Source organism: Sciurus vulgaris (genome assembly GCF_902686455.1).
Source record: "Sciurus vulgaris genome assembly, chromosome: 3".
In the NCBI taxonomy this organism is placed as follows: Eukaryota; Metazoa; Chordata; class Mammalia; order Rodentia; family Sciuridae; genus Sciurus; species Sciurus vulgaris.
In genome coordinates, this window is record NC_136463.1 from 16552081 (window position 1) to 16564200 (window position 12120).

Sequence of the window (12120 nt, forward strand, 5' to 3'; positions counted from 1 at the left end):
CAAAAAAAAAAAAAAAAAAAAAAAAAAAAAAGTGCTTTTGTTCCAGGCTGGTGTTTACAGTTTCCTGATCTTGCATCTTTTGCACTAAATATGAACCTGGCTACTGTTCAAGAAACCTACAAGGGCTGGGACTGTAGCTCAGCGGTAGAGTGCTTGCCTAGCATGTGTGAGGCACTCAGTTTGATTCTCAGCACTGCATGTAAATAAGTAAAGGTTTATGGACACTAAAAATTAAAAAAAGAAACCTACAAATAGGAATTAACTTGCAAAATGATTCATGACTGATCATGCTCTATATAAACTTAAAGCAAACTGTAATATTCAGAGGATTAATTTTAGCTCCCTTTTTCCATTTATTATTCTCAAACTGAGGATACATAAAGTCCTCTGTGACCTTTTAATTTCTACCTTTTATTAAATTGGTTGTATGGGGCTGGGGAGGTAGCTCAGTGGTAGAGAACTTGCCCAACATACCTAAAGCTCTGGGATATATTTCAACACTGGGGGTGGGGGGGCATGGGGGAACATTTGTACTATATGATGATTGGAGTGGATTAGCTACACACCTGCAAATCTGTAAATTGGTCTCTTGGATAATTCTTACAAATAGTATATCTCTTCCCTTACATTTTAAGATCAGAATTAGCACTGAAAACAACACTTTTGCTATCTTTACAGTAGATTAAAAGGTTAATATAAATTGGTGTGGTGACTCACACCTGTAATCCCTGTAATTTGGGAGACTGAAGCAGAAGGATCACAAGTTTGAGACCAGCCTCAGCAACTTAGCAAGGCCCTAAGGAACTTAGACCCTGTTTTAAAATAAAAAGGGTTGGGGATATAGCTCAGTGGTGAAGCACCTCTGGGTTCAATTCCAGCTACCAAAAAGAAAAAAAAGTTAATATAGATTAATGTTGGTACAATCCAAAAGTTGTCTATGATCAGCCCTCAAGAACCATAGGAAAATGCCCTAAGAACTATAAGAGTGGAGCTGGGCATGGTGGCACATACCTGCCAGTAGCTTGGGAGGTTGAGGCAGGAATATTGCAAGTTCAAAGGCAGCCTTATCAACTTAGCGAGACACTGTCTTGAAAGGAAAAAAACTGATTGGGAATGTGGCTTAGTGATTGAGTGCCCCTTGGTTCAATCCCTGTACTGGAGGGGCGTCCGGGGAACTACAAGAGTGGAAATAGGAAGACTAAAAATGCAACAGATGAGATAATACACACTTAAACATTATTAAAACAGTAAATTTTTTAAAAATATTTTTTTAGTTGTCAACGGACATTTGTTTATTTATTTATTTTTATGTGGTGCTGAGAGTCAAACCCAGGGCCTCATGCATGCCAGGCAACGGCTCTACCACTGAGCCACAGCCTCAGTCCCCAAAACAGTAAATTTTATGTAATGCACATTTTACCACAATAAAATTATAATCTTCCAATAACTTGTACTATAGTTATATATTTGTTTCTTCATTAGATATGAGTAGGAGCAAGCCAAGTGACAGGTGTGCAGGTGTGTGGCTAAGAAGACTTAGGAACATCCAAATCTAATCACCATTCCTCTGGGGGTTGGGGTGGTGATATCATTTCCTGGAATGGAAGGGTTATTATCATGCGCTGCCTCTAACCACTTCCACATACATTTGAAAACCTCCTCCCATTTATAGTCACTCAGATGCTTACCTGTTTTTTTTTTCCTTTCCTGCTGAGGCCCTGGCCGGTTTAAGCCAGGTGGGGGCAGCAGAGTGTAGGTGGAGCTAACAGTGTGGCATCTACTTATAAAAGATTTAGGAAAGGGAAACCATTTTATGACTTAAAGTTTTTTACTGGTCAGAATCCAAAAGATGGCAAAATTTCCAGCTACTAAGAATGTGCTAGACAAAAGCAAGAAACCATAATTTTGACAACTATGAAAAAGTAGTTTTTGGTGAGCTGTTTAGAAAATGTAGAAATTTCATTGTTGAAACACTTTGAAACCTTTCCGTTTTCTTTTTCTTCCTGTCTCCATGTCACCTTCACGGGCATCCGATGGGGAAGAGAATCCAGAGTTATGTGATGAACTTTTATTGGTGTAGGCATCATATAACCGTAAGTCCTTAGGAGAAAGTAATTCTTGGCAAACATTCCAGGACCATGTGTAAGTAGAAAAGGTGTCATAAAAGGACTCATTTTTAGTGTCTATTCCAATCAAATCCCCTCGGATCTTCTGCCAGAGATTTAGCATTTCTTTCCGATGTGCAAGGGCAACTCCTAAATTATAGTTATCTGTAGCTCTCTTTACCTGCAATGAGAGAGTAGTTTACTGTAGTGACTGCCAAATATCTTTGACTTGTGGATCACAATTATAGTAGCCCAAGAGTTATGTATTGAGAATCATTGAATCTGTATGTAAGGTAGTGCCTCTTAAGGACATGTAAGCTAAGTGTTGCTGGATAATCAAAATGTTTTGCTTAGGAAAAATGAGGTAATAAGAAATTTTATAAAAATACAATGGACTAAAATAGAGAAAAGTATGGGGTGGAGGTAGGACATATAATTGGTACTTGATTCAGCCTAGGACAGGAGAACCATCTGAGAATGAGTTGAGCTTATAAGTCCTTAAGGATTTGGTAATATTGAGGGAGTGAGTAGTGATGGGAAGGTGTTTCCAGGGAGGAGACAGCATAAACAAAGGCTGAAATACAGCTGGCATCCTGGAATTGATCAGGGAACTTAGGCACTTTGGTATTGCTGGAGTGTCACATTGAAAGTGGGAGGGAAAGCTGGGCATGGTGGCGCATGCCTGTCATCCCAGTGACTCCAGAAGTGAGGCAGAAGGAGTGCAAGTTGGAGGCCAGCCTTGGCAACTTAGCAAGACCCTGTCTCAATAAAAAATAAAAAGGCTGGGGATGTGGCTCAGTGGTAGAATGCCCCTGGGTTTAATCCCCAATACCAGAAGAAAAAGGTGGAGGTGGGGGGGAAGAGAGGGACGGAGTATCAGTGGAGAACCAGCAGACCCTTAGACTTAATCTTGTAAGTCAGTGATCTCAGTGTGGTTGGAAAAGTCCTTTCTAGTGAAAATCATGTAGTGAGACAAATCCTTCAGTTGTGTGAAGTAGAAAATTGAAAAAGCCTGTCACAGCTGAGAAGGAAGCCTTCACATTTTTGCAGGACAGTGACATGGTTGGATCTTCGTGTCAGATCATTAGCAGCTGTGTGGAGCATGGTTGGAGGGAGCAGCTATACAGCTAAGGATTGTGGGTTGGAGGCTGTTCTACAGGTTTACACAGGTAAGATCTGTGGAGGGCCTCAGCTAAGGCAGAGGTAATAGAAATGAGATGAAGATAGATTTCAAAAATGACCCAGAATGAGAGGGACTGGATTTGCTGATTGATAGATGTAAGGAATGAGGAAAAAAGCAAAAGTTAAGGATGGTTCCTGGTCTTAAAGCTTCAGTGACTGAGTAGATTCTGTATCAACAACTGAGATACAGAATCCCTAGGGAGAGCTGGTTTGCTGCAAAAGATGAGCTGATTAGGACATGTTGAATTTGATGGGCTGTGAGATAGCATAGAAGTGGAAATTTTTTAAGGTGATCACTAAGACAAAGTACAGGAAACAAGTCTTGGCTTGGGACAAATTTAAATTATCAGTATATAAGTGATGTTTGAAACAAGGAAGGTAGATTGAAATAGCTCAAAGAATATCACCCTAGCTGATACAGAGATCCCAGGTTCTGCTGTGAATGGATTACAGGGACGCCAAACTGTTGATCTCAAGCTTTATAGGTCTTGGTGCCCGAGGGATGGAGCCCTCTGGCTGCATGCACCTTCCATTTACTCTGTTGTGCATGTCAGCCATGATGAGACACAAGTTGGGTGCTAGCACCTTTGTTTCTGTGGCATGTACTACTGATTCATTTATCCCAACCCATTACTACTATTTCCTTCGCCATGACTTCTACCCTTACTCAAAACTTACTGAGGGTAAGTATGTTACACTGTTTTTCTCTCTGTGACATCTCCAGATCTCAGAGTTCCTGGGTAAACATTACTGAACAAATGAATGGGTGAGTGTAAACAATGAGAATAGAAAACTAGGAAATATTAGTACTTAAGGGACTAAGAAAAAAAGGGAAAGGACACAGAAAGACAAGGATAACTGAAGAGGCAGTATGTAAAGGTCACAGGAAATAGAAGTGTTGAGGAGAACTGGATCATTAGTATCAAGTGCAGAAGGGACAGGAGGCTGAGGCAGTAGGATCACAAGTTCAAGGCCGACCTCGGCAATTTAGTGAGTCCCTGTCTTAAAAAAATAAAAGGGGGTGGGGATGTAGCTCATTGGTAGAGAGCCTCTGGGTTCAATTTCTAGTACCACGAAAACAAAGAAAAAATGCAGAAAGGAAATGGCAAAAAGTAATTATATCCTACTGTTTTTCTGTGGGGTACAAAAATTGCTAAGAAGTCAGGACACAAACTAGACAGGAAGCATAGAGTTGTTAAAAGTGTTTATTCTGGAGCCACTCCCACGCTTATAATCCTTAATCTGTTACTAGCTTAGTACCTTTGGGCAAGTCATTTAAACTTTTTATGCACATCTGTAAAATAACAAGGAATAATAACATCTCTTGTCTCAAAGGGTTGTTGTGATAATTAAATGAATCAGTACCCACAGAGCACTTGTAAAATACTTGTATAGCGCTGCATCCAGCACTTAGAAAGCACCTTTAAGCTATTGTTAACATTCTGTTAGTTGCTATAAGGAAGCTTTCATTCTTCTCAATTCTCTGAGTACATTACTCACTGTGATAGTGGGTTTATCACCTTTATTCATTTGCTATTTCCAGCATGAAACATGAATGTTACAGAACTGATGCTGGGTATACCTACATAGGTGATTGCCAGGATGAATCCTAACATTTAACATTTAAATCTGATTATAGAGCATGAAATGTTGTTGTTACAGTGGATAGAAATGAGAAACCATCCTGTGTCATTTTAATTTTTTTTGGTACTAGGAATTGAACCTAGGGGTACTATACCACTGAGCTACATCCCCAGTCCTTTATGTATTTTTTTGAGACAGTCTCACTAAGTTGCCCAGACTGTCCTTGAACCCATGCTCCTCTTGCCTCAGCCTCTGAAGTTGCTGGGATCACATATGTGTGTCACCATGCTCATCTTCCTATCTTGTCTCATTTTAAAGACAGGGAGCAGATAAAAATGCTCCTGGTTTTATGGACCAGTATTGAAATGGAAAATATTTTTGTTGATGTAGCTGGGAAGGCATTCAACTATGAACACTCACATGCTGTTTAATAGCAGCTGCATCAGCCACTGTCCAAGTCTGCTTTTTCTTGAGTATTTGGTTGATGGCGAGGATGTCATCTGAATAGTTTGAAGATACGTTGACAGGCTTTATATTTGCTGCCTTTGTGTACATTTAAAAAAGAAGATTAGTAATATATTTTAGTTTGAATTATGCATAAATATATAATAAACAAAAATATATTTCAGTATGAGAGGATCTGCATATGATTTATAAGGTTGTTGTTAAACTATTTGTCATTTGTGTTGGACCCCCTAGCATAGTACCACATATAAATTGGGCATTAGTAAATGCTCTTTAATAATGATGAAACCTACTCATAAGAGAAATACAGATCAGATGGCTTATGGTATGAATATGGGGGGGTAGGGGACGCCAACTCCACCCTGACCCAAACTTTCCAAGCTATTACAAAGCACCAAAAATGAAGGTGCCCTCCACCGAGTACCACCTCTGTTACTTCCAACTTCTCACAGGCAACCCATGTCTGTTTCCCCTATACTGTGCTACTGAACAATTACTAGTGGAAATTACATATACTGCTTGCTCTCTTTGAAAATGTATATTATGTAGTTCTATCCAAGTCACCAGTACTGCTTGACATTCCCTTTCATCATTCACTATTATCACTCTCACAGTGCTTATAGTGACTTCTTGAAAGCCAGATCTTCAAACTTCCTCAACTGATGATTTTGGCTCTTTTTCTGTTTGATTGTGGTACTGGGGATTGAACCCAGGGCTTTGCACATGCTAAGCAAGTACTCCACCATTGATCTATATTCCCAGCCTTTTTAAATTTTTTATTTGGTGGTGGGTTCTTACTAAATTGCTCAGGTTGGCCTCAACCTGTAATCCTCAGCCTCCTGAGTAGCCAGAATTAACTGGTGTATGCCAACATGCCTGGCTGATCTTCTCTTTAAAGCTATTTAATATGAATTCTCTTAACTCTCTGTTCACCCTGTGATTTCTCCATCCTTTAACCCAATTTTTCTTCCTTTCTTTTTTTATGTGAGAGTTTTTCCTGAATTCCTAGGGCAAAGTCAATCCTGCATCCTTTATTTGTTCCTTCCTGTTTTTTTTTTTTTTTTTTTTTAATTTTTATTTTGATACAGAGTCTTGCTAAGTTGTTTAGGGCCTTGCTAAGTTGCTGAGGCTGGTCCTGAACTTGAGATCCTTCTGTCTCAGCTCTGGGATTACAGGCATGGACCACCACACCCAGTCCTTCCTGGGGTCTTATCCCGTTACTTTTCCTTTCTCTAAGGGCCAGCTTCGTGGGCATGTGACTTGTACAATTATATAGGTCTCACACTTAGGAAGGTCCTACATTTGGTTTAATATTCTGTTATTGTTGTCTTTCAGTGCTTTGTGTGTGTGTGTGTGTGTGTGTGGTGCTGGGAATCGAAGCCAGGACCTCACTCATACCAGGCAAGTGTTTTACCACAGAGCCAAATCTCCAGACCCCTCTGGTTGTTTTTAAAGTGTATTTTCCTTGATCTTCAATTTCACTGCAACGTTTCAAGTCAGTTTTACTTTTATGTACCTAGCTCCAGAGTGTTTTCTTCAATCTAAGAATTCATGTCTTCCATCACTTTGGATAGTGATCAGTTTATGTAATTCTCAGCCATTATCTATTCAAATATTGCCTCTTCTCCACCCCTTCTATTTTTTTTCCCTTTTGGCACTCTTTTTGTATCATGTTGGAATTACTCATGCTACCCTCCATGTTTATTACCCCTTTAGTTTTTCTTTGTGTTGCATTTTAGGTTAAGTTCCTCAGCTCTCTCTTCCAGTTCACAATCTTCTTGCTATAAATAATCTGCTGTTTAATTTTTAAAACATTAAATTCCGCATTTTTTATCTCTGGTAGTTCCACTTGGTTCTTTTAAAATCAGCCCTCTTCCCCCATTCTGTATATCAACCCCCATTAGGGTTTTCATTCCTTTTGAAAAATCTCTTGAATAATTTAAAGAGAGTAGATTTACTTTTTTTTTTTTTTTTTTTTTTTTCTCTACTGGAAATTGAAGCCAGGGGTGCTTTACCACTGAGTCACACTCCTAGCCCTTTTTATTGTTTATTTTGAGAGAGAGAGTCTCACTAAATTGCTTACAACCTCGCTAAGTTGCTGAGGCTGGCCTTAAACTTGAGTTCTTTCTGCTGCCTCCTGAGACTCTGGGATTACAGGCATGTGCCCTTACACCCAGCAAAGAGTAGTATTTACTTTAACAGTTTTTCAGATATTACTCTGTTATATCAAATTATTGTAATACTACTTGTATTTATTTTATTCCTTTCTTGGAGTAGGTTTTTTCCCTTGTATAACTAATTTTTGTCAATCTGTGAAAGAATGTGTGTGTGAACCGTTTGAATCCTAGGATTTGAATATATTTGTATCTGGTAGACTTTTCAAGGTAGCTAAGATCTGAAATCAGTTTTTAATTTTTTTTTTTTTTTTTTAATTTCAGCGCTAGGGATCAAACTCATGGCCTCATGGTAGGCAAGTGCTCTACTGCTGAACTACATCCCAGACCTTAAAATTCATTTTTAGGATGAATTTACAGCTTAGAGATTTCATCAAATATGGAAATTATAAATTCAGATTATATATCTGTGTATTTCACAATCTCAACTTTTAAACTTATCACAAAAATACTTGCTTTTCCATTTAGAACTTTGGGCAAATCAAACTTAGGCCTGTGTAGAATTTTTACTTCTCTTTTCACTGAGAAGACATCCCTTCCAAAATTTGTTTTTTGTGGCGGTCTCAATGCCAGCTTACCTCCAGGGGTATACATTTTCTCATCCTGGATGGTCACCCAACTCTAGCCCTTAGATATCAGGGCCTGGAGCCATGTGCTCTACTGCCTCCCCTCCCTGGCCATGCCCAGAGCCACTTCATGAGCTTTTATTCTGGCTTAGTTTCATTTGGTTTTTATTTTTCATTTTTAAAAATTTATTTTTTGGTACTGAAAATTGAACCCAGGAGAGCTTGCCACCAAGCTATATCCCCAGTCCTTTTCATTTTTTATTTTGAGACAGGGTCTTGCTAAATTGTGAAGACTGGCCTTGAATATCAGGTCCTTCCACCTTAGTCTCCCAAGGTACTGGGATTACAGGCATGCACCACTGCCAGTTCTCTCTTGCTTTATGAAACCTGAGGATTTTCCTTGCTTTGAATACTGGGAATGTTGTACTGGGGATTGAATTCCAGGGGTACTCTACCACTGAGCTACATATTCAGTCCTTTTTTATTAGACACAGGTCTTGCTAAATTGCCAAGGATGGCCTCAGACCTACAGTCCTTCTGCCTCAGCCTCTGAGCAGCTGAGAATTATAGGTGTGTGCCACTGTAACCTGCCAAGTTTGCCGTTTAATTTCATCTAGTATTTTTATGTTCTCATGGGAAATCTGTGAGTGGGATGGGGCATGCAGAGTAGCTAGATGGGTGGGGGAGTGTTCATATAGCTCTGTTACTTTCATTCTGAAACTTGAAAGTTCCATTTCTTGATTCTAAGCAACATTTACAAGTATATAGTAGACTAGATGTTGTAGTATATTAGATGAGATGTACTATACAGATCTATGATATAATGTATTTTACTAGATGTACTAATCTGATTAGTACATCTAATATATATTTATACATATATTGTATAATTAGACATGTAAATATATATCTTAAGACATTTGTGACATATTAGATGCAGTATAATATTTATGTACATATATTAGATGTAGTAGGTGTGGATATAATACACACACATATGCAAAATTTGTGATCTGTTACATGAAGTATATATTAGGCAGTAATAAATGTTATGGAGAAAATCTGGGAAGGGGATGGGGTACTGGAGGTTGTGAATTTTTTATTTAAAAATTTTTTTGGAACCAGGGATTGAACCCAGGGGTGCTTAACCATGGAGTCACTTCCCCAGCCCTTTTTTTTATATTTTAGAGAGACAGGATCTCACTATTTGTTAGGACCTCACTAGGTTGCTGAGATTGACTTTGAACTCACAATCCTCCTGCTTCAGTCTCCTGAGCCACTGGGATTACAGGAGTGTACCACCATATCTGGTCTAATTATTATTTTTGGGGGAGACAAGGTCTCATCACTACATTGCTTAGGACCTCTCACTTCTGGGGCTGACCTTGAACTTGTGATCCTCCGGTTCCAGCTTCCTGAGTTATTGGGATTAGAGGTGTGCACTTCTGCACCCAGCTGAGGTTGTGATTTTATTTAAATACATATGTTAAAATTATTGAGATGAAAATTCACATAACATAAAATTATCCATCTGAAGTGATGGCATTTAGTACACTGGCAATGTGGGGATTGTGATTTTACTATGATTGTTAGAAGGGGCATTCTGAAATGACATTTGAGACAAGACCTGACAGAGGCAAGGGAGAGAGCTATGCAGATGTCTAGGAACAGCATTCAAGCAGAGAGAACAAAGCTGGAGTGTGAGATGAGAGCAAGTCTGATGTGTAAGGCACAGTGGAGAGAACTTACAGTGGAGTGAAGCTGCTGGAGGGTGAGCAGGGGAAGAGAGATTGCTGGACATGCAGTGAGGGTCTTGGTCAGTGATGTCCACTAAAACTCTTCACAATAATGGAAATGTCCTATTTTTGTGTCATCTAATATGGTATCCATTTGCCACATATGGCTCTTGAGCATTTGAAATGTGGTTGGTATGACCAAGGAACAGGATTTGTAGTTTTATTAATTTAAATTTAAATAGATTCTAGTGGCTAAAGTTATTGGAATGCATAGATTGAAATTGTGTAAGATCTAAATTGTTATAAAGATTTTGTTTTTATCTCTGAGTTATATGAAAAGCTTTTGGAGGATTTCAAGATGATTTTAACAGAGCCATTTTGGTTGGTAAATGGAGAATAGATCAAAGGGGACAAAAGTAGAAGCCAGGGACCATACAGCAAGCTATTGGTGCTTTCTCTGCTAAAGTAGTAGCACATAGTGTGTCCTCAAAAAATAAACTATTGGTATTATAATTTTATTTCATCCAGAGGGGCTAGGGGTGTAGCTCAGTGGTAGAGTATATATGCTTAGCATGTTTGAGATTCTGGGTTTGATTCCCAGCTACTATCAAACCAAACAAAATAAGAAAATAAAAATAATGGCCAACTTCTGTTTTAAGTGCTAGAGATACTTAGCAAAAGAAATAAAGTTGGGCTGGGGATATAGTTCAGTTCCTGGGTTCAATCCCTAGCACTGCAAAGAAAAAAAAAAAAAAAAAAAAAGAAAGAAAAAGAAAAAGAAAGTTCTTGACTACATGAACTTTATATTCTAGTTGGAAAAATTGACAGTAAACATAATGGGGGAGGGGAGACTCAATGTTGGGATATAAATTTTTTTATAGGGGGATTTTTTTAGACCTTTATTATTTATTGTTATGTGGTGCTGAGGATCTAATCCAGTGCTGCACATATGCTAGGCAAGTGCTCTACCATTGAGCTACAACTGTAGCCCCTTGGGACATAAATTTATTTCTATCTTGTCAGTGACATGTGCCTGGGTGTGACTTTGTTTGGGGAGATAAAATAAAGTCTGACCGCAAGGTAATTTGTAATAGTGATATACCTCCAGTATCACATAAAAACCCTATAGGGCCTTCATAATGATGTGAACCAGACATAGACCTCTGGAACTCAGATATGCCCCCAACAGCCTGGGCTGGTTTCTAGACAAATCCCAATTCTGTTGCTCAAGCAGAGAGACCTGCAACCAATCTGGGGTAAGGATACAGCTCCTGAGAATTCTTCTGAAAATATGAGTATATTTGCCTCTGACCTTAGAATTAATGATGACAAAGTATACAGGGGAAAATAAGTTAGAGGCCCTTAAAGCAGGGCCAGAAGATACAGCTGGGATTCTAATCAAGGTCAGAATGGTACTTAATTCATTTGGACCTGGTCCTCTCATCCATGGTGTCTGGCCAACTACAGTCTTGAGGTGATCAAGGAAGTCCAAAATGCAGCTTCTAGTCCCTGAGACAGTGGGAGAGGAGTGGAGATAGACCTCAGGCCTTTTATTGTTAATATTCTTGAATTCCCTATTCCCAACCCCAAATTTAGGATTGCCATTTTTCAGGAAGCCTTAACAAATTGTTGAAATTAAATGAAATATTTACATCTGGGCTTATTTTTAGGAATATGGTTATGGAATCTGGTCTGAAATATAATGACTAAAAAGAAAGCATGTTATTAGTTCTGTTAAGTTGGTACTTAAAAATGTAAGAGTTAAATTAGCTAATGTGACATAACCTAAATCTCACCTGTGTTTTCCAGTCTCTTTTATGGAAAAAATAGTCCTCAAAGAAATTCAGAGGCTCCTTTTTCCTTAGCATTTCTAATTTTTGTATGTCTCTGAATGGCTTTCCCATCACCACCCCATCCACATTAGGAAACAATGGAAAGATGGGTATTTTTGAATATGGGCTATCTGAAGGGAAATTGCATCCTAAAAAGATAAAAACAAAAATGGTGTCACTAACAACGTAAGAAATTCCTATAAAAGACAAATGTCGTGCCTATTTGCTTTTTGTCTGTTCTTCTCTCATGGGCCATGGCCCCTCTTCTTCACTTTCCTGTTTCTATTCCACACCCATCTGCAGACTTTAGGCTTCACCCAGGAATCTGAAGACTCAGGGGAAGGATACCTTTGCATCCAAATGGTATCTGCGTGACAGAGAGCAGTTACTCAGAAGAGTCTCAGGCCCTGCTCTTGGCCTCTAGTATTTATTTCTGAGTAGTCATATCAATAAATCCTTTTAAAAAGTGGGGAGGG

At 38.8% G+C, this 12120-nt stretch overlaps 1 protein-coding gene across 1 annotated transcript in view; it reads right to left on the bottom strand.

Annotated features, from left to right (window-relative positions):
- Positions 1 to 1837: 1837 nt before the first annotated feature.
- Positions 1838 to 12120, bottom strand: part of EFCAB3 (EF-hand calcium binding domain 3) — a 483726-nt gene continuing 473443 nt past the window's right edge. The window contains exons 122-124 of the mRNA XM_079134930.1: positions 11609 to 11793; positions 5292 to 5414; positions 1838 to 2286 (exon numbers count right to left, since the gene is read on the bottom strand). Of these exons, the coding sequence (XP_078991056.1) occupies positions 1960 to 2286; positions 5292 to 5414; positions 11609 to 11793 (635 nt within the window). The 3' untranslated portion in view covers positions 1838 to 1959. The remainder of the gene's footprint in view (positions 2287 to 5291; positions 5415 to 11608; positions 11794 to 12120) is intronic.